Source organism: Calidris pugnax, unplaced genomic scaffold (assembly GCF_001431845.1).
Source record: "Calidris pugnax isolate Ruff unplaced genomic scaffold, ASM143184v1 scaffold113, whole genome shotgun sequence".
NCBI lineage: Eukaryota > Metazoa > Chordata > Aves > Charadriiformes > Scolopacidae > Calidris > Calidris pugnax.
Window position 1 is genome coordinate 2,651,867 of NW_015090879.1, and position 22,417 is coordinate 2,674,283.

Consider the following 22,417-nt stretch of genomic DNA (forward strand, 5'->3'; position numbering starts at 1 on the left):
AATACCAGTTGTGAGCTTTCTGACTCAATGTTATTTCAGTTTTAAAAGCACTTCAGGAAAAACAACGCAGCATTATTTGGCAAAAGAGGCAATTGTCTAAAGCACTGTCAGAACAAGCACGTTCTTTATCACAGGCTCTTTCCTCCCCATTACAGCTCCTGTGGGGCTGTTACTGACTTGGCCCCTTTGGAGCAGGCACTGGAGGAATAATGTGCACAAAATCCCCATGACCCCGAGCTAAATGGGTGCTCGGTGGTTGCCTTTGGATGTAGCCAGACGGCTCCACTTGAGCCAGTGGAAGGGAAATGCCCCTTCCATGTGTCAGAGGATGAGATCCATGGATGAAGGCAAGCGCTGCTTCTCTGTGTGTGAGCCCAGAGCAGAGCTGTGGCTCAGAGTTAGGCTGCTCTGCTGGGAGAGACATCCACCTGCCTGTCCCTGACACACGTATTCTAAGCCAAGTCCCTGCTGTTGAGCTGAAGGCAGTTTTTAAGGGGTTGGGAAGCGTCATGGATTTTGTAGAGTTTGGTATACTGTCGTGGAAGTGCTCCAATGGGTGTGAATGAGGAACCAAATGGGGAAGTTTGAAACTCCAGAAGATTGTGCAGGAGCAAAGAGACACGTGAAAAGAGGGGCAGCACCCGAGAGGGAATGGCAGAGCCCACGCTGGGTGGAAGGGGAAGAAACAGAGAGATGGAGGAAAAAACAATGAAAAGATTTCTGCAAGATCACAACTGAACAAAATATCCTAGCGAAGGAGAAGATCCTAAACAGAATTTGGAGAAAGGAAAAGTCCTGGGCTGTGCAGGAAAGCGTGTCACGTTCCACGCCAGCCCCTAAAAACGAGTGAAAATACCTGTGAACAATCAGATCCAAGCTGCCAGAAGGAAACTTCACCCCGAGGGTTGTGAACTCATCCCTCGTCACGGCAAGAGCGCCCGCTCGCTGTTCTAGCCCCAGGCAGTGTTAGAAGAACCACAGAGAGCACGGGAAGTGTTAGCTTCAGTTCGAGTTGTTTCGCACAAAGAGCTCTATCCGTGTGTGTGCTTACTCAGACTGGGAGGAAACATACAGTATAGATGGAAAACTTTCCTTTTCATTGCTAATTTCTCCATCTGTTTTCTATCTTTGCTTTGTTCGCTGGCAGAACTGCGTGGGTGCTTGTCGGAAGAAGGGCGTTCCGGAGCCGTCGCAGAGCTCTCCTCGGTAAACACGATGTGATAGTCACTTCAAGTGGGGCTTTTGCAGTAATTCTCACATTTCATTCCTTTCTGCTCTGCCGATCCAGCTGAGACCTGCTGCTCCTCTTTGTCCCTTCGCTATTCCAGTCCATCCCGGCCCCCCACATGAACGCACAGAGAAGTACTTTTTCCAATTTAGAGCTGAGCAATTTTTATTTGTAGCTGTAAGTGGGTCCATTAGTGCTGGTCAGAGGAAAGCTGAAGAACATTTGGCAGATAATTGGGCCCGGGTCCATCAGAAGGTCTGGATGCGGAGCCTGCTGCACTATTTGCTGGTAAAACATCTGCGTAAATAGCTCTGCAGCTGAGGTTTCATTAGAACTGCCCATCACGACACTCCTCTTAAAGCTCTAAATACCCAAGGGACTCCTCTGCGTCTACCCAAAATAGCAAGCTCTCCACTTAGAGCCCTGCACTGAGACTGGGGTCGTTGCATTTCAATGTTCCTGGCTGTAGGCATGACCCCGGAGCCTTTGCTGTAATGTGCTGCACTATCAAAGCCCTGCTCTTCAGAGCACCTCATTAGTCTTGCAAGAGGTGAGGCTGGGGATGGCATCCAGCTGTGTCCCTGAGCTGAGTGTATGATTTTCCAGTCACATCTGGAAAGGGGGAGATGTGTAATTGGATGCAAATGGTCATCTGTCAGAGGGAAAAATGTCTTTTCCAGTAGGATTTTCTTTGAAAAGAAGAGTGTAGCTTTGAAGGAGAGGGGATAATTGTAGTGTTTGTGGAACTGAGTGACAAAGTCAGATATAATTTCAGACTCTTTCCCCAACTCTGTTCATTTTCAGCCTGGCAGACACACAGAGTTTTGCTGGGGCCCCTCACTGCTGTCTCCTCCCAGCCCTGGTTTCCCCACACGTTTCCCCTGGCTCCGCTGCTCTGAGCTCCTGCTGCTCTCACTTGTTGTTTCCAGCTGCCCGTGCCCAGCTCTGCTGCTCTGAGCTCCTGCTGCTCTCACTTGTGGACCTTCTGCATCTTGGTATTTGCTCGTGGCCTAATGCTCACTGCAGCTCAGGACTGGCTTCTAAAACTGCCTAGGGTTTATTTAGGTGATTGTCACAGGATCACAACCTCCTTTGAACCAAGAAAATGAACCTTCAAAACATTTAACACCGAGAGAAGATGCAAAATAGAGCTGTTCTCTTGATGCTGTCCCTACAGACAGGACCCCGTGTCATTGTCCATCACCAAACACCACCATGATGGTGGTGGAAGCTGGGGCTGAGGAGGTGTGGGGCTCCCTGCCTGTGGGGCAATGGGTAGTGGACCTTATTTCAGGTTATTGTTGCATCTCTGAGACCAGGTCAGAGGAGCCACTGTTTGCTCGTGGAGCTGGGGGTTGGTGCTGTGTGGGATGAACACACACCGAGTGGGGAGTTTTCAGACATGCAGATTTGTTTTGCGGATCATCATCTGTTCCTTCTGTGTGCCACTTAAACTGCTCGTTGTTATGCAAATCCCATAATGTATTTATGAGTGCTCTCCAGAGATTTCAAATGGCATCTAATCTGGTTAGGAGATCCATTCTGCAAGAGACATGTGTAACGTATTCAGCTAAAGATGAGATATTGGTGTTTTATGCATTTGACTAGAGACAGAAGCTGTTTTATCCTATTCACCGAGCATTACAACGCTCTTACTGACCCGAAACCCGTGTAACTGCCAGTAAGAAGAATAAACACCCAAATAAATGTGAACAAGCATGTACCAATGCATTAGGAGCTCCTGACAGCGTCTGCATCAGAGTCACTGCAAACTGTGAACTCCCCTGTTCCTGTGAATTAGGCAAGGCTGGGCTGAGTCTGTGCCTGGGTGAGGGACAGCAGGAACAGCCTCTGGAGGTGGAAGTGCTCATCCCTTCCCGAGCAAATCCATCCTGACGGCCAGAACCCTCTGGAGCTGACAGCACAGCCCGCTCCCTTCTCACCCCGCTCTTAGTTTCCCAACTTTAGACTGGAGTTTCTCAGCAGGGAGTGAATCCAGGCTGGGCTGGACTGCTCTGCACTTCTGCTTTGTGTCTTTAAGCTGTTTCTCCTGTCTGTGTAGCCGAGTTTGGTCAGGTGTTTACTGCTTCGGGCCCAGATCACTGGAACTGCGTACCCCAGTTACTGGTTGTCCTCCTAGAATCGTTATTTTATGGCCTGTTGCATCTTTCCTCTGCTCCCCCATCTCCCCCAAACTGGGTTCAGGGCTGGGTCCAGGTCCCCGCTCTGTCCCCCTCCACCTCCAGCTCTTCCTTCAGGGTGAGGTCAGTCCCTGCTTCCCTTCGGCTCCAGACGCTGGGTTTAGGGGGTCATTTTTGGTTTGATTTGCAAGCAAACCCAGAGTTTTTCCTGGTGCTGCTCCTCACGATTGGTGAGAGCTTGGTGTAAACAGCTGTAAAGGCTGCCCAGGGAGGTGGTTGGGTTGAGTCCCCATCCCTGGATGTGTTTCAGAGCTGTTTAGATGTGGTGTTGGGGGACATGGTGTAGGGGAGAACTTTGTAGAGTAGGGGAGATGGTTGGACTCCATGATCCCAAGGGTCTCTTCCAACCTCAATGATTCCATGATTCTAAAGTCATTGCAGTCATTCTCCCTGAGTTCTGGTCAGGGTGATGTGGTAACACCTGCCCAGGCACTGGGGCTACTGGTCCCCGAGCACCGTGGCTGGTCCCTTTCTGGTGTCCCCCCCTCTCTCTGCTGCCACGGCATCTCCAAGAGGAAACTGATGCATTTTCATTCTGTGACTGATAATTATTTTCTTGCAAATGAGTGTTTCTGCTTTACTGGCTGAAATGAAAAACTACATGTATCCTCTTGGAATGTTCCACTGCAAAAGCTTATTTCTGGCCAAAATGAAAAATTACAACACAGACTTTTTGATCAAGTGGCACATTTAGTTTCTGTTCCTTGATGTAAATGTTTCTGATTTTTTTTTTTTTTAATTCTGCATTAGAATTAGATTGAGGGAAATTAACTCAAACTCATCTTACTGAAACAAAAACTGATCATTTAAAAAGTCTCTGTGTTTTGACTCCAAAAATAAATTTAAAAGGCAAATGTCTTCAACAAAGCAGCACAAGTGTTTGAATAATTTTGATATGCATAAAACACTTTATCAAATTAATGTTTCATTTGAAGACAATAAATATTGTAAAATTTATAACCATAATTTCCCCCTAGTCATAGTGTATTTTTGAAATGCAGAATTGGGAATAGTTCTCATCTCCCGTGTGGCTCCAGGCGGCACAGGGCAAGGCACGGGGGGCTGGGGGGGCCCGAAGGGGCAGAGAGCCCCCCATTTCCCTGCAGCATCTTCCGTCCCTTCCCTGTCCTCTGCTCCCCAGAACTGCCCCACGTGCCACTGTAATGTTCCCTGTCAGATGACAGATTCCAGGGGAGCATTAGTAATTAGGAACTCCACTCTCATCGAGGAAAATAATTAGTGAGAATGCATGCAGTTTACCAAAGCAGTTCAATTAAAAAGAATAACAAGCTTTTTACAGCAACAAAGGAAGGACTAAGTAGACCTCAGTGAGTAAATAAAGCTGTAATCAGTGTGATTAATTTAAAATCTCAGGAAGGCATGAATTGGATTGATATTCCAAAAGTCTAATGTGTCTCCTGGGAGCACAGAATGAGTCATTCCACGTTTTAGGGAGAACATGAGGCCTCACTAATTGTGAACATCAAGAAAAAGTAAAAACGGACAGAACTTATTTTGCAATAAGTTTCTTTGGAAACACTGATTTTGACTAGTGTTTTCTTTAATGAGGCTCACACAAAAATCTGTTGCATTTAATAATTTTCCTTCAGTAGTATTTTTTATTCTTACTCATTTTTCTCTCCTCTGTGGTATGTTCAACTTTTCTACTCGGTATTTTGCAGTGGAAAAAGAAAAATCATGTGAGGGTCTTAAAATTGGTAACTCACATGACAACTATCTCTGGGCAAGAGCCTCTGATTCCTGGATCTTTCCCTTCGGAGGCGGCGCTGCGTTGCGGGGGGGTTCTGAGCAGTGAAGTGCAGGGATAGAGCAGCCCCCCCGTCCCCTCCTCGCATGGAGCAGCCAGCCCCTGGCGTGCATCCAGCCAGTTAGCTGGGCAAATCCGCCTTCTTGGAAATACAACTTGGTTTCTTCTAATTCAATTATGTTTCTCAAGGTCTCCTCTTGCTAAAAGTGGTAAAATTGTGTCTCAGCTGAAGAAAACAAATACTCCAGTGTGTGTCAGCCTCTTGTGGCACCCCGGAGAGAGCTGTGGGATTTAGAGCAGACATCTGAACAGGTAGAAGCAAAACGTACCCTCATTAAAAATGCAGCTGGATAAAGAGAGCTCTGGTGTGGTCCCGGCAGCCACCGGAGATGAGTCCTCTCTGGTGGGGGGGAGGTTGTGTGAGCCGGGGGGACAGACAGAGAAGTGATGGCACACGATGGGGCTTGTGTCAGTGCCCGCAGGAGAGACTCTGGTCCTCATCTGGTCAGCCAAAGGCCAGTCTCCGGTTGGGAAACCTGGTAAAAAGTTGCAGGAGAAGCATAATTCTAAATTGTAATTCTAAAACTTATGAAGTTGTCACCTTATTAGTGTTGCCTGGGCTGGACGTGGCCCTGGGACACAGCCTGCCCGTGCGACCCCAGCGTGCCCTCCGTGGGATACAATACATGGCACCTACCAAATACCTGTTGGGCTTTGTAGGTGTCCAGCAGGACTTGTTGTGAGGACACATTCCTTGTCCCTGTCCCCACGAGGGCAGCATCTGGGCTCCTCAGGGAGTGGGTGTTACGTATCCTCACCCTCACCCCGGACCCTCCGCCTCCCCATGGCAGACAGAGACCTCCTGATGCTGTTCCACAGGTCGTAACAGACCCCAATCAAACACTGAAGCAGCTTCAGAGGGAATTTCACTTTGTACTTCTTCCGATTCTGCACTGTTTCCCCCTCCCAGCTCCCCACAGTATTATGAATGATTTTTCAAATTTAAACGTACTGTTTACGTGGACCTTGTGTGTGAACTCTGCAGCGGCTCGTATCGCAATGTGAACGGCAGCATGAAAAGAACCTCTCCCTAAATAAATGCTGGATGCCGGGGAGCACCTGCAGCATGAATGAAAAATCAGGGGCGATAGGGCTATTTCAGCAAGTTCAAATTCCAACCAACCTCTTTGCAGCAGAGGAAAATGCTATACCCATACCCCCCCAAACTGCTCATTCTCACAGGAGAAGGATCGGCGTTTGCATTAAGTTCTCCCAAGTTTTGATAACCTTATTTCCCCCGAGGGAGTTTTCAGGCAGGGTAATGTATAGCCCGTTGTTGTATGTTCCGGATTCCATTTGCGGGAGATCAGTATTTTATTGCCAGACCAGCATTTAAAAATTGCTCTCTATTTTCTTAGCTCTGTGGGAACTTACGGGTCCCGGAATGGAAAGAAAAGGACTTTTTGATAAGGTGTGGGCTTGATTTGTATTTATTAGTTTTGACGGGAATCTTTATGGATTAATCTTGCTAGTTGCAGAAAGTAGTTCCTGAAAATGCCGGGGGGGGGGAGCAGGGGGTGGTGGGTGACCCCCCTCCCCGGGCACAGAGAGGGGACATGTGCCTGCAGAAATGCCTGCTGGTTTGAGTGCTCGGCCACCGGCGTCGCGGGGCTGGCAGTTCCAAAATGCGAGGGAGTGCTCAGCTTTTCCTAAAAATAGCACCTCTTTGAGGAGTTTCAAGTTCCTTCCTTTCTTCCTTTCTTTATGCCATCCTTTGGCAGCGGCCGGGCCGAGCCGTGTGTTACACTCTAATGCCTCCCGATGGGCTGCCTTTTGACTGACGCTGCGGTGCCTTCAGATCCCTGTGCCCCTTTCTGCTCTTCCTGCCACCCAGCCAGTCCCCGCAGAGCTGCCTGTTCCTGGAGAAGCAGCTGGATGGTGGGCTCAGAAGCTGGAATTTCCTCCTCTTCCTCTTCCTCTTCCCATCCCTGAGCGTCGCCTCTGCCCTGGCCCCGCTCCCTGCCCTGACCTGCTCCTGGGACTCAGCCCCAGGCTGCTTCCTCCAGCCCAAGATTCCCAAGGATCGACATCTCTAGGATGTGCATTCACACCTGGGTGAAGCCAGGGAGCCCAAATGCCAGAGCAGCCACAGTCCTGCTGGGCTGTCCATCCCATACTGGGTGCCTGCTCCAGCCAGGGCTGTGCTGGGGAGCCCCGTGTGCCCCCGCGGCCACCGGTCACCTCCTGCCAGCTTTCCCTTCATCAACTTGCCCCCTGAGTTTTCCACTTGTTCTCTATTCACTGAAATATCTACCAGAATGTCTCCCACTCCCGGGTCTCCTGAAGGGCTGAGGCTTTGGTGCAGATCGTAGGAATTATTCCTGGGACGGCGTTTGGGCTGTGTGCCACTCCAGCACAGCTGAGATCCTTCAAATGTATGGGCTCCTTTCCTGAAGCATTAACAGAGAAATTCACTAATTGCTAATTGCTGCTAATTAATCCTGTGTATGGTTTATTGTGTTTATGAGTAGATGAAGTATAACTTTCTTCCCCTCCTCGACAACTTGAGAACATTTAAGCCTTTTGTGTGTCTTGTTACATTGTCACGTTTCTGAAATACTCAGTAATTAGCTCCTGTCCCTGGGTTAGTGGTAACTGTGTGGATTGTTTGTTTTTTTTTCCTAGTCCGGTGCTACTCCAGGTATTTTCATGTCATGCAACAAATTAATTCCATTTTAATTTTGAGATTTGTCTCCCTGTGAGGCTGGTTTCTGTGTGGGGAGGGCTGGCAGGCAGTGGCCCCCATGCCACCTTGCAGTGAAGGACTTTTTAAGGTCACTGAGACCCTTCTGGCTTTCCCCACACTGGGAAGGGCTCCGTCCCTCGCACGCCGCAGCCCTGGCGCGGCAGTTGCAGGCTCTATCTTTAGTTAGGTACTAACTGCTAATTGTGTGCCTTTGCCTGGAGGTGTCTCTGCTCTTCTGTGTAGCTGAGTCCTGGCGGAATCTCTTTCACACTCTGAAAACTTTGGATGAAATGAAGTGAACCAGTTTTGTGGCTGTGTGTGCACATCTGGGCTGCTGGGGCTGGACTCTGAGGAGGAAAAGCCTCTTCTGTGCCCAGCGCTGGTGGGACAGTTGGATTGTTGGAGCTCCTGGACAAAGCTGAGTTATGAGGTCTCCTCCTTATTAGTAAATAGAGGATATATATTATTTTTTTAACACTTTATGACCTTAAGTTGCTGTCTTCTTGCAAGGAAAAAACCACTTTTAAGTCTTTTAGTCCAGTCCTTGTCCCCTGAAAGCTCTGTTCTTCTGAATCTGCTGTAGAAGAGCGGCACTGGCTCTGCAAATGGCATCATACTTGTTGCTTCTTGATGGCAATGGGAGATAAATGGATCTTCCATTCCCTCCAGGGGTAATGACAGTTTAAAAATGCCCTGTCCTGCCTCCACTTCCTTCATTTGGCAGATTTTTGGTAGTTTATATAATTTGGCAGCGATCCTCTGTCTAAACCATGTCCAACATTTCATGCAATAAACTTAATGGACTTTTCCATCTTTGAACAGCTGAATTCTTTCTGAGCAGCTGCTCTGGGTTATTGATGGCCTAATTACAACGCTGCCTTAGGCCTGCCACCAGCCTAGGAAAGACTTTTTTTACATATTCTGGTGTAAAACACAGAAGCAAAGTGTTTCCAAATGATCTTGCTTAAAGGAAGGGAGCAGCTCCGGTCGGGATTGCAGCGGCACGGAGCTGGGGTCTGGGGAGAGCAACAGCCAGAGCTGGGAGAGCCATTGAGCAGATGATGGGCCAGGTCCCGAGACATCGTTAACCGGGACACCATCAGCCCGGCACAAATCCTGCTGAGGGGCTGCAGCAGCTCCATGCAGAATTTTGGGCTTTTTTGGGGTGGGGGTCTGCCCGTTGTACCCGCTGCCAGCCCAGCGACAGCTCGAGGGCAAGCTGCTGGGCAGCAGGTCCCTGCAGCCCTGCCAGGAAAAGAGGAATTTCTCTCACCACAATGGATTGAGAAAATCTAAACAATTGTAGATTGTTTTTAAATTTTCATTAGAGACTTTGTAACGAAAATTATTATCCCTCCCCCCATGAAAAACAATAACATTGCACTTTCCACCCGGCGTTGTTGTTTACTTCATCAATCATCCGTGCTCATTTCAGAGCAGTGCCGTGGCAGCTTTCTTGGGTGTGAAAATTGAAATTTCAGTTCTTGTGCTTGCATAGAGAAGTCACCTGGTCATCAGTGGGTTTGTCCGGACTCTCTCATCAGAACTCAATCCTGAGGGGAATGAAAATTCCAGCTTTACTTTCTGGGACCATTCTGCAACATCCACCTAAATTGCACTGTGCTAGAAACCATTTGGGATTGTACATTTGTTTACCAGCCCTTTCTAGCTATCAGCATCCACTGGAAAAAAGCCTATAGGGAGTAAGAATGAATTCAAAAGGCTTCCAAATGTCGCATTTAACATTCATGGTCATTTAGACATTTCTTGATGTCCAAGTCAGAGCACTTTTGTACCTCACAGCCCAGCCTTGCCTCTTGCAGACAAGGCTAAAAGAGGTGAGAGGGAGAGAAAAAGCCTGATTCGATGAGTCTGGAAGGGCCGGGTCCTGGAGGAGCCGTTTGGAGAGGAGTCTTTAAGATAATGGAGGGTTTGTGTTTGCGTAAGCGGGTGCCAGAGGGCCGCTCTATCCAAACTGCTTTTAAACCCAACTGCCCATGGTGTGCACTGTAAATCCTGCTAGAAATAAATAAATAAACAAACCCACCAGCAGCGATTCAGCCGTCAGAATCTCAGACGGTTTTGTTTGTGTTATTTTCATTTGCCTGGGTAATCGAATTTGTTGGAATTAGGGGTTTGTCTGGATAATAACATTTTCTAACCCTCTGGAAGAGAAGAGGGCTGTGGAGAATACCGATGTACAGAGCGCTGTATTGATTGGAGTAAACTGGCCCTAGATAGCATCAATTACCCACTTCTGATGGATGTTTGCTTGCCGGCTGCCAGGTTTGGATTGCACAGCATTAGTCGCCGTCTCTGTCGGCTAGAAAAGCTCTAAAGAGAATGTGCCCCTGCCTTTGCTGGGGGTCTCTGGCGTGGGAGACCCCCTGCAACACCATCGGGTGCAGGGAACAGAGCACCCTGGCATCCCCCCCGTTGGCAGAGTCAAACCCCGTATGGGTTGCAGCCTTCAGCCGGGATGTCTGCGGCCGCTCTACTTAGCTAATTGCCTCTTTTCTAATGTTCTTTGGCGATTACTAAAGTCTGACGCTGCCAGATCTTTGGTGACAAAAACAAGGGCAACCTGTAATGGTTTGCAAAGCACCTTAAAGGCTGTTCCTCTGCCTGCTTCTCGGTGAGGCTGGGGAGGGAGATGAGAAGTGGTTTGTGAGCAGAGCGTTGTGAGCAGCCGTATCCTGGCTGAGCCCAGTCCTGCCCTGCCGGGCATTTGTGTTCTTGTATAGCTCTGTGGGGAGGAAAAAATGCAGCAGCTACACTTAATTTCTGCACTTTCCCCAGGGTTGTTCGGGCCAGAAGCAATGTGGGTGATGGTCCCTGGGCTCCGGTGTGTGAGGTGGCCCTGGCCGTTCAGCCCTGCGGTCTGCACCCACCTGATTCCAACCCAGGGCCTCTCTGGTGGCCGTGGTCCCTTGTGATGGGGGTCCAGCCCTGGGGACTCCCCACGGGCTCGCTCCCTGTGCCCAGGAGCAGGCAGGGACGGCTGACCCTGGCAGGCTCAGAGCCTCCAAGGAGGTTTGGGGTTAGAGACAAAGTGTGGTTTGGACCATGGAAGCACCAGGGCAGCAAGGCAACGCGGAGTTTGGATGTGTACGTAGGAACAAGCTATAAATGTGAACAGGGCTCTGAGTGTGAGCACGTTGCAGTGCATCAAGAGGACTAGGATTCATCCTGAGACAAACTATGGCAGTAGAATTACCTGTTGTAGCCGCGTGATCATTTGCAGGATAGACTGGGATTAAACAACCTGCTGCCCAAGACCCAGCTACTTGAGTCTCCCTAATGCTTCTGTGAACTGAAGGAGCCCCCCGGTCTGTTCCCGTCTGAGCAGATGAGTGGCAAAGCCATTAGCTTGGAGCATATTCGTTAATGTGGCATAAGCAGCCAAAGAAGATGTATTTATGTTCCTTCATTTGCAATTGATAATCTCCAGAGTGAGAGGCTGGCAATAAATTCCCTTCGCTGGTGCTGCTGTCCCTCCCCAGCCCACGCTGCAAAGGGAATAGACAGCTCATTTACATAAGATAATGAAACTGCAGCAAAATAGTAAAATTGCAAAGCAACTTTGTTTTAATAATGACAGATGCTTCTTAAACACTTCAATTATGTCTCTCGGAGCAGTTTTAGCTAGGCCACAAAAAAGGAGAGCAGTATTGCTGAAGGACTGGGGGTACAACCCATTCCCTCTCCTCAGCTTGAAGTTTCCTCCAAACCAAAACTTTTCTCCTTTGCTCAAGTGCTTTTCTGGTTGAAGGACTGTCCCTTTGGGGTCCTGAGAACCTGTAATGGTTTGCAAAGCACCTTAAAGGCTGTTCCTCTGCCTGCTTCTCGGTGAGGCTGGGGAGGGAGATGAGAAGTGGTTTGTGAGCAGAGCGTTGTGAGCAGCCGTATCCTGGCTGAGCCCAGTCCTGCCCTGCAGGGCATTTGTGTTCTTGTATAGCTCTGTGGGGAGGAAAAAATGCAGCAGCTACACTTAATTTCTGCACTTTCCCCAGGGTTGTTCGGGCCAGAAGCAATGTGGGTGATGGTCCCTGGGCTCCGGTGTGTGAGGTGGCCCTGGCCGTTCAGCCCTGCCAGCTCTGCACCCACCTGATTCCAACCCAGGGTCTCTCTGGTGGCCGTGGTCCCTTGTGATGGGGGTCCAGCCCTGGGGACTCCCCATGGGCTCACTCCCTGTGCCCAGGAGCAGGCAGGGACGGCTGACCCTGGCAGGCGGTCTGCACCCACCTGATTCCAACCCAGGGCCTCTCTGGTGGCCGTGGTCCCTTGTGATGGGGGTCCAGCCCTGGGGACTCCCCACGGGCTCGCTCCCTGTGCCCAGGAGCAGGCAGGGACGGCTGACCCTGGCAGGCTCAGAGCCTCCAAGGAGGTTTGGGGTTAGAGACAAAGTGTGGTTTGGACCATGGAAGCACCAGGGCAGCAAGGCAACGCGGAGTTTGGATGTGTACGTGGGAACAAGCTATAAATGTGAACAGGGCTCTGAGTGTGAGCACGTTGCAGTGCATCAAGAGGACTAGGATTCATCCTGAGACAAACTATGGCAGTAGAATTACCTGTTGTAGCCGCGTGATCATTTGCAGGATAGACTGGGATTAAACAACCTGCTGCCCAAGACCCAGCTACTTGAGTCTCCCTAATGCTTCTGTGAACTGAAGGAGCCCCCCGGTCTGTTCCCGTCTGAGCAGATGAGTGGCAAAGCCATTAGCTTGGAGCATATTCGTTAATGTGGCATAAGCAGCCAAAGAAGATGTATTTATGTTCCTTCATTTGCAATTGATAATCTCCAGAGTGAGAGGCTGGCAATAAATTCCCTTCGCTGGGGCTGCTGTCCCTCCCCAGCCCACGCTGCAAAGGGAATAGACAGCTCATTTACATAAGATAATGAAACTGCAGCAAAATAGTAAAATTGCAAAGCAACTTTGTTTTAATAATGACAGATGCTTCTTAAACACTTCAATTATGTCTCTCGGAGCAGTTTTAGCTAGGCCACAAAAAAGGAGAGCAGTATTGCTGAAGGACTGGGGGTACAACCCATTCCCTCTCCTCAGCTTGAAGTTTCCTCCAAACCAAAACTTTTCTCCTTTGCTCAAGTGCTTTTCTGGTTGAAGGAGCGCTCCTTTGGGGTCCTGAGAGAGGACAGATGGGTCTTCCCAGGGAGGTGACCCCCAAGAGAAGGGATGCTGTGGGCTGCAGGCAGTGGGATCCCAGACACCAGCCTGGCCATGGCTGGGGGGAACCCTGGCACCCCCAGCCCCTCTGCTCACTGGGGAGCACAGGGGGCTGCCACCGACTCTAAAAATGGTGCAAATCTCCATGGTTAATGATACCCACAATAATGACAGCGTGAGCAGCAGCCTAAACTTCTCTGAGCAAAATTCTCTGTCAAAGCACGGCAGACCCTTTGCTGTGAAGAGGCAGTGAATGGTGCGTCCAACAAAGCACAGGGAGAAAGATAAACACATTAATGGAGAAAAAGCCATAATGTGAATAAACAGCATGCGTGTAGAAAATGGAAAGAAATGGTGGGCAGCAGGGGAGGATGGAAATAAACTAACTAGTGCTGAAGGGTAAAAAGCCCTAAAAGGATGGGATGGTGCCTGATGTGCCTGAAATCTCCCTGCTGCACACCTTCAGGCTTTTCTGCAGTGATCCATCTCAGCCCACACTCTGCCTCTGCCCCCTCGCTCCCTGTAATGACCCCCTTCCCCTGCTGCTGGAGGTCGTGTTCTGGTCCCGCCTGCTCCCCTTTAATGCCCACAGAAAGAAGCCCCTGGTCTCCTTTCAGCCGGCACTGTGTGTCTTCGGGGTTGTGAGGTATTAGCTGTATCACAGTCAATTTGCTAATCTACAAAAACCATTTCAAGGCACATTATATCCAGAGCCCATATGTTGCTTCAGCGCTGCCAAAAGAGTTCTTGTTTACTCGGATCAGGCTTTCAGTCGGTGTTTGGTGTGTACTAAATAGCACCATTGATACTACTTAAAATAAAAGGTGTCAGCCCCTTGTCTGCCCCAGAAAATTGCTCAGCACTTTCGGCTCTGACAGTGTCCCTGTCACTAACACCTCCCTCTCAGTCGCCCTGGCTGTGGGGCCTGATTCTGCTCCTTTCCTGACCCATCCCCAGGGCTCTCTCGCAGCTGTGGACACAGCTTTTGGTTTTCCTCTGCATTTCCAGACATTAAAAGTATTAAAATAAATAAAAAAGCGCAACACCCCTTCCCCAACCTAAGAACAACCTTGCTAAGGCTGCTCTTGCCTGGCCACCCCCTGCGGTGCCAGAGAACCCCTGTCCCCAGGGAGAGGGGAGCACACAAGGATGGTCTTTACGAGATCCTGAAGGGCTCTGGGTGCTGGAAGGGCAAGAGCTTTTCCACGTGGGAAGTGATTTTATTCTGTGCAGTCAGAGCTCCCCGTTTCCATGGCTGTTACTGGCCCGTACGTTAGTGATGCCCACCCGGTTCCGCTGACACCCAGTGACCACGCTTGGTCTGTCAAACCCCACGGGGCATGAGGGAAGGAGCTGGGTTTCCTGCTGCCTCCTTCTTGGTTTCCATTACAGAAATGGCAATATTTTGCTTATGAAAATGTTTGTGTTCGAACTTTCCTGAGCCCTTCCTGAGTGACAAAGGTTTGGTTTGAAGGAGGAGGAAGGAGCTGGTGTCCAAACTTGCCTGAGCCCTTCCTGAGCGACAAAGGTTTGAAGGAGGAGGAAGGAGCTGGTGTCCCTCGTTGCTGGCCGGGAGGAGTCGTGGCCGTTCTGGTGGGCTGTTCCCCGGGAGCAGGCACAGGGATGTGTCAGAGCTCTGACACCCGGGGTCAGGAAACCACCTGCTCACAGATGTGCAATTACCGCTTTCAAATGGGATTTTTGCTGAAAAAAAAATGCAGGTTAAAAATTGTTCTCTCTGCTGAACTGAAAATCTGAAGTGTCTAAGGGTGCCTGGATGGAAGAGGGAGGCAGGAGGTTGGGCAGAGATGCCTCTCACCATTTCCCAATTTTCTCCCTCTTTTGCCCAGAGGGACTAATTGGTGCTCAGAGGGAACCAATCTCCTCCTTTATGAGTGAAATCTGCTATCTGATTAATTATTCATTTGTAGCATGATTGGCAGCTTTGAGGTGGTGGGTCCAGAGGCAGTAGGGGGTGATCCATTGACTGACAAGGTTAATTGCTGCCTTGCGTGGTTGGTGATAACGATTTATGTTGACAATTCCTGGGGTTTCCAGCGCAGACGGGGGGTTGTGGCGCGGGGTCGGGCAGCGCTGCCCCATCCTGCCCCGTGCTCTCCTGGCAGATGGGAGCAGCCCTTCCCTCGCTGCCACCCTTGGCACGTGGGCAGGGGTGTCATCCCCAGCAGCTGGTCTCTCGTGCTATAAGCGAGGAAGAAGCAGCTTTGCAAAGGCAGCCCTTGCTTTTACCTTCTTTTCCCATTCTTCCTTCTGACACATTCTCTGCATATTGATCAGGGTTCAGAACATAACAGTGAGACTCGGCTCCGCTCTGAAAGTCCCTCCTTGGCAGCGGCGTCAAAGCTGCAGTTTTCCAGGGGGGCGAGTGAATAGAGATGAGAAAGATTTATGAGGGTGACCCTTCAAAATAATAAAAATGGGAAGGAATTGTCTTTTAAATCTCAGCGTATAGGAAACGGCAACTTCTGGGGATTGTTTAATAAATGCACGACCGCAGCGTCTGAAATGCCACCTTTCCACCCAAAACATGGTTCCAAGGCAGTGCCCGTCTCTTGCAGTGAAGGAGAGGAGGGCTTTGGGGGCCAAAGCTTGCTGGGCTAACTGTCCCCAGGGCTGGGCTAGCTGTCCCCGGGGCCGTGCCTCTGCTTTTAGAGTGAGTTTTATTCTAACCTCAAACAGCACAGCTCAGGTCACTCTCATCGTTCCCATCCTGGAAACCACAGACATTTTTTCCTGGCCTCAATGTAATAAAGCAGAGTCATAAAGATTTCAGACTAATAAACATTGGCCTTTAGGGTGCTTTCAGCTTTTATCAGGCTAATAAGATTTTTGACTTACATGGAAAGGGAAAGCGGGTAAACAGAGCTTTTATGAACCCTGGAGCCCGCTGGGGACCGCGGTCCTGCCGAGGCTCTGGGGCTCGGGCACCTTTTCATAATGAAAAGCAGAGGTGGCCCTGGGCAAACCACGCGGGGAGAGCGTTCCTGCAGAAGGCTCTTCCTGGAGTTCCTGGGCTTCATTATTTGTCTGGTACCAGACTTCCCACAGGTGCTGGGGGCAGGGGGGGTTACACCATCTGAGCCTTATCTGCCTTACCCCGCCCCCGGTCGAAGGTGAAGCAAATGGGGCTGTTTCCTTCCTCCCGCCCATCATCACCAATCCCAAACCCACAGGGGTCCCCTCTGGCAGCAGCACCCACAGCTCTTCTCCTCACAGCTTTGGGTTCGGTTGTGAACTGATTTTTTATCATTGGCTTTTTATGGCTGATTATAGGAGGGATGGTGGATGTCGCTCAACAGCTTGTTCTTCAGGATAACATTTCAACAGGGAAGAAGGGAGTTGCTCAGCATAAACAGGCATAAATGTCATTGTTTTCTAGAAATTATTTTTATTTAAAATTTAAAACCATATTACTTCATACAGCAAACTGTGCACTTTGATATATCACAGTGTCTTAAAAAGGAAAATAATCAGAATTTTTTCTTTTTTTTTTTTTTTGGAAATTTTATTTACATCAGCCTAGAATGATCAGCAAGTAACACAGTTACTATGAAACCAAAATTGTTACAAAATGTTTACAAAAAACTATATTCATAGAAATTCTGCATGTCCACAAAGGAAAAATCCCCTGAATGTCATGGAGACCATTTTTTCCTTTATTTCCCCTCTTTCCTGTTTTTTTTTTTTTTTTCTTTTTCTTCTTTTTGTCCTTTTTTTTGAGAAACATGTCAAAATAAGGTACAGAGAGCAGAGGGCTCGTGACGCCGATGCCCAGCCCTGGTGGTGCACGGTTTGGGGGGGTGTGGGGCTCAGGCTGGTGACCACTGGGTGACAACTGCCAGCGTCTGCGGGGTCCCTTTGCGGTGACATTCCCAGAGACCCCTCGGCCAAATCCTGCTCTGCAGAAGCGCCTGCCGAGGGGAGGGCGGTGGGTGCTGGAGCTGGTTCCCCTCTGTCTCTTCCATCTCTTTGTGGATCCGTCGCTGCCGTCGCACCCAACGCGCCGCTGGGTAACTCTGGACAGAAAAGCAGCCCCCACCCCAAAGCCACCCGCTGTGCCCCTGCTCTGTCTCACAGGGGAGCTGGAAGGAAAAAGCAAGTGATAAAGGGACAGTGAACTGAGGTGGCAACAGTTTAGATACAGTTTAATAGCCCAGACCTGTTCTTTCTTTATTTTCTCCTCACGTTTTCAGTCCTTCTGCCCGCCGAGAGAAGAAAGGAACTGGTTTGAACCAGGTTGGAAGCCGGGTGGTTTCTCAGACGTGAGTGGCCGATGGTCACAAGCAGGTCCCCAAACAGCTCGCAGAAGGCTGTGAGGCTGCGTCTCCAGCTCTGCCCCTCTGGAGTCTCCCAGCATATTCCTGCCAAGTGTTGGGCTCCTTCTCCTCCTCTGCCAGAAACACCCACGGCTTATGGGCTCCTGTGCTGCCGGCCCCACGGTGAGGAGCACCTGGGGACTGATGGAGAGACCCCCGTCTGTGCTGAGCGGTGCAGCAGCTGAGCTGCCCCTGGTCCCGTTGGAGCTGCCCCTCATCCCGTTGGCAGCTGTGCTGCCCCTCGTCCTGCTGGAGCTGCCCCTCGTCCTGCTGGAGCTGCCCCTCGTCCTGCTGGAGCTGCTCCTTGTCCTGCTGGAGTTGCCCTGGGGGCAGGGGGAGGGCTGGGGGCTGGGACCCCCAGTTGATGAGGGGCAGGGAGAGGGCTGGGGGCTGGGACCCCCAGTTGATGGAAGCAGGATGCTGGTGGGGAGCAGGGAGACAGTGGCTCCCCCAGCCCCTGCCTCGGTTTGAGCGGTGCAGAAACACTTCCTTGCTCTTACACCTCAAAAGTTTTAACAGTTGGGAACCAAACACGGGCCGTGGTGTAGGTGCACGGAGGTCGCTGCTGTCTCAGGGCTGGTTTCTGGGGACGTGGGGAGGGCAGGGAGGGCTCTGTCTGCAGGTTCGGTGGGGCTGGCAGAGAGCACCCTCCTTCTGGACACTCCCCTGTCACTCTGGGGTGTTTGTGAGTAAAATCAAAGCGGTGTCAAAGATAAATAAATGGGGGTTATGGTATTAGTAATATTTATTTATTTGTTTTCTAGAAATCTGTCAAGAAGAAAAATGAATGCTATTTTCTGTGGTATTTTACTCTCTGGATGTTTAAAGCCAGTTTCAGGCTTTGTTTTTATCTCTGCCTTAATTGTAAAAAGCTTTTTCTAAGAGCTTAAAAATCAGCAAGGAAAACAAAATCCACTACTCTGAGACGCCTACGGGTTTGCAGAGAGCTGCAGGATGTCAGCAGCTTTGGGAAGCAGACCCATAACTTCCCATCTATGCTCTGCTGTAGGTGTTTGAGCAGCAAACTGTTAAGAATATGATGCCTGTTGAGTTGGCAGCTTTCACCTCAAATTTTTCATGGTGTCTATGAAAAGGTGAAAATTAACGTAAATTCTTTGCATATCTTCACTTGAGTCAATATATGACAAATTACCTATTTTTTTTTTTTTTGCTTTGGGTCACTGTGATGGTTCTTTACATCATGGAAAAAAACAAAATAAGGACAAATTCTGTTCTGTGGTGGGAGGGGGGAACAGCTCTCTCCCCTTGAGCTAATTTGCTAATTGTGATGAGCTCTACAGACAGCCTTCCTAACTGAGCCTGGGACAGAAACAGGTGGGGAAAAAAAAGCTGAAATCAGCTACAAACAGGTTTGTTCCTTTGGGCGAGGACAAACTCTCCAGAAAGGCCTTGCAGCGTGGGGAGGGCAATCGGGGTCAGTTCTGCTGCTGGTTCCTTGGGGGATGTGGGACCTCGCTGTGCTCAGGACACGGAGGGGGTTTGGGGGTGCAGAGCTCCAGCACGGGCTGCTCCATCCCTGCCCTCCCTCCGGAGCGGGATTTGGGGGTGGGTGCCGGAGGGGTTTCCAGCAGAGCGCGGTCTGCAGCAGGTCACCGTCACCCTCACGTCTGCGAGGGGAGGAGGTTGCTCTTTCCTTCAATGACAGTGTTTAAATCACAGCTTTTAAGCACCTTTGCAACACTCTCCTCATGGTGTTCTGGGTTCCAATGGGCAGAGCTGTTTCTGTGTGTTTCATTTTGCAAATTAATCAGCAGAGTGTCCCACTGCCCCCCCCCGGCGCTTCCCCTGGAGGGATGGAGCTGGGTGATGTTGCTTGGGTGTTACTTTAGGTCAGCAGAGGGGTCTTTGGTAATTCTGGCTAAATTCATCTGCAGGACCAGGCTTGTGGGTTAAGCAACCTGAAAATAAGAACACAGTTCATGGAAGATTTCTTAAAAACACTACATTTAGTCTGTGTTTGCTTGAATCAGGTGGAGATGCTGGGGTTCACCGGGCAGAGAGGGGGGGTCAGGCTTGGCTCACACGGCGCTGCTTGTCCCGGGCCAGCCCTGGCCCTGCCGGCTCAGACTTTGTCTGTGGGGTCTCTGACGCCGTGGAGAGCGTTGGACCAGACACAGGGTCCTCTCCTGGGCTGAGCGTGGCCGCAGCGGAGCTGAATTTCAGGGAAATTGGTACCGTTTGGCTCTAGGAAACGGCTCTGTTCCTGTTTGCTGCCTGTGGGATCGGCCATTTCCCGTGGGATTGGGTGCTTCCCGTGCATCTTTGCAGGAGAGATGGAGTTTTGTGGGAAGAGTGAAGGAGCTGAGACCTGGAGATGGTGGTGTCACCCTCAGGCTGGACTTGGTGGAGGTGTCACCCGGAGGCGGCAGTAGCTCCCACACACTGTCCCATCCCTGGCCAGGAGCTCGACTCCCTTCAGGCCAACTCGCCCCTTCGCAGCCAGCTCTCCTGGACCTCCTGGTGAAGATGTGCGTGGTCTTCTCCCTCCTCACCCTCAGGGACCTCTAGCTGTGGGTGGCCACGGCCAGCACAGCCCGAGGTGAAGGGGCTGCTGTGAGATGCTTTGAGAGAAGGCGCAGCTTTGACCATCGTGGTGCTTCCCAGATGCCTCTCCCTTCCCGGACACGGTGTGGGAGCTGTGCTGTGTGTGTCGGTGGGACAGACGCTCGGCTGCACCTCAGACTGTTCCATTTATTGCCATGATGGAGGAGCCTCGTGTGGGGGCTCCTCCGTACCCGCCGGGGGTCGGTTTGGCTCAATTCTGTTTCGCCTCCGTGTGTTGTCAGTATGTAAACATCAGACTCCTGGATGGTGGTGTGTTTGGACTCCATGAGGCCTGTAGGATCTAAGTGTTAAAAAAAAAAAAAAGGGAACGAAAAATAACAAAAACAAAACAGAAAAGCCCCAAGACCCATGTTACAGTCCGTGCTTTGAAGTTCTTGCTTCCGTGCCGGTGATGGATGCAGCTGTGTTGTAAAGGCCTTGTTCTTGAAATGAACCAAACCAGGCTTTTTTTTTTTTTTTTTCTATTTTTTTTTCTTGTTTTTTAATCCTTTCTTCCCTAGTTAAGAGTGCATCCAGCCTCGTCTGCTGCAGTTCCTTCCCTCCCGCCCCCCCCCGTTCCCGTTCCCTAGGGAAACACGGGTGTCAGCCCGGTGTTGCAGCTCATGTTGTCCTTCCCCGGCAGCCGTCGGTCGTTGAAGGTGTGCATGTTGATCACGGCGTCCGTCTTCACCATGACGGGTGGCTGGGGCTTGTGCTTCACCCGGCGCTGGCAGGTGAGGGACAGCCGGATCTCGTCGGCCACGGCGCTGCAGAAGGAGCGCTGGGGACAGCGGGGACAAAAAAGGCAGAGTTACTGGGGGCAAAGAGCCCTGCTCCCCTCTGCAGGGTGGGAGGGGGCTCGGATCGGGCTCTGAGGGGGCAAGAACCAGGGCTGGGCTGCATTTCACAGAATCACAGAAACTTAGTGGTTGGAAGGGACCTCTGAGTACAAAACACACGCCCACCAGAAACACCACACCCACCAACTAAACCCCACACTCAACACCTCACCATAAACCAATAACCTTGGGCACTAGAGCAGGCCCTGAAGAGCCATGTCTATACGTTTCTTAAATCCCTCCAGGGATGGTGACTCCACCACCTCCCTGGGCAGGCTGTTCCAGTGCCTGACCACTCTCTCAGTAAAGTAGTTCTTTCTAATATCTAATCTAAACCTCCCCTGCCGCAACTTCAGACCATTTCCTCTGGTCTTTAAGGCATCGATTTAAGGCATCGGCTGCACTTAGTGGGACTTTGGTGACACACAGACATCTGGTGGACCCCTCTCTCCTTTGGCAAGGGCTGTGCCTTTGACAAAATCCCACAAAGGAGCAGAGCTACAGGTGGCTGCCCGAGTGCTGGGGCTTTGGGTCACTCCTGCTGGGGGGCTGGGAGGTCTTTGTGCTGGGAAACAGAGGGCTATTGAGTCCTGCTGGGCTGGCTAGTGGGCAGGTTTCCTTCATCTATCTACTCCATCACGTGGCAGCGTGCTGTGATTTCTGCACGTCCCACTGCCTGCAGCACAGCACGCGGGAAGAGGGCAAAACATGGAAACAGTTCTCTTGTTCCATGAGCACTGATCGGGCACCGCAGGTGGGATGGGCTGGTTGTGTCAGTGTTGTGAAAAGTTGATAAAATAGTATGAGGCTTCCTGGTGGACCCTGACAAGTTTCTGGCAAGTTTCTTGAGGCCCTTTGAACAGGAGCAGGGAGGAGAGATGGAGACTTCATGGTGTTACACCTGGAATGTGCAACACGATGGCCCATGATGGTGCTGAGAGGATGTAACAGCTCAGAAAGGTCCCTTCCCAGGGACCTATGTCCGTAATTTTATGACTTATGTGTTGGCTTGCTCAAAATTACCCTCCAAATGTTTACTGGTCTAATTATTGCAGACCCTGCTCAGAGCAGACCTGATTTACCCCCTCCCCTGAGGCTGTCGGAGCGGGACGGACACAACGAGCCTTAGGGAAGGGTGTTTTGGGGGTGCTGCATTCCAGCCCTCGGACCTCCAGGCAGTGGGGGCCGGGCTGAGTGCCCCTCTCCCTGCCTGTCTCTGGGGCCAGTGGGCAAAATCCTTAGCGGTGGGGCTGGTGGTGGTGCAGGGAGACGGAGGAAATCAGTACCTGCTCGCGCTCCGCCGTTTTGCGCAGCTTGTAGATGAACTCCACCATGGCCACGAAGACGGACAGCACCAAGCCTGCTGCCAACACGATGAAAATCCCACCGATGTTTTGGATGCCCAGGGCACTGGCCTCTTTGTTCTCATCCTCGGGGCAGCCGTTCCCTCGCCACCACTTCTCCTTCATCACGTGGAGCTTGTCCTCCTCCTGGAGCTGGAGGATGGCGATGGTGATCTTGTCCCTGTACGGGGACCCTGGGGAGGG

At 50.7% G+C, this 22,417-nt stretch overlaps 1 protein-coding gene across 1 annotated transcript in view; it reads right to left on the reverse strand.

Annotated features, from left to right (window-relative positions):
- Positions 1 to 17,839: 17,839 nt before the first annotated feature.
- GRIK3 (glutamate receptor, ionotropic, kainate 3) overlaps positions 17,840 to 22,417 on the reverse strand; it is a 52,424-nt gene continuing 47,846 nt past the window's right edge. Inside the window, exons 14-15 of the mRNA XM_014946589.1 lie at positions 22,157 to 22,407; positions 17,840 to 20,812 (exon numbers count right to left, since the gene is read on the reverse strand). Of these exons, the coding sequence (XP_014802075.1) occupies positions 20,618 to 20,812; positions 22,157 to 22,407 (446 nt within the window). The 3' untranslated portion in view covers positions 17,840 to 20,617. The remainder of the gene's footprint in view (positions 20,813 to 22,156; positions 22,408 to 22,417) is intronic.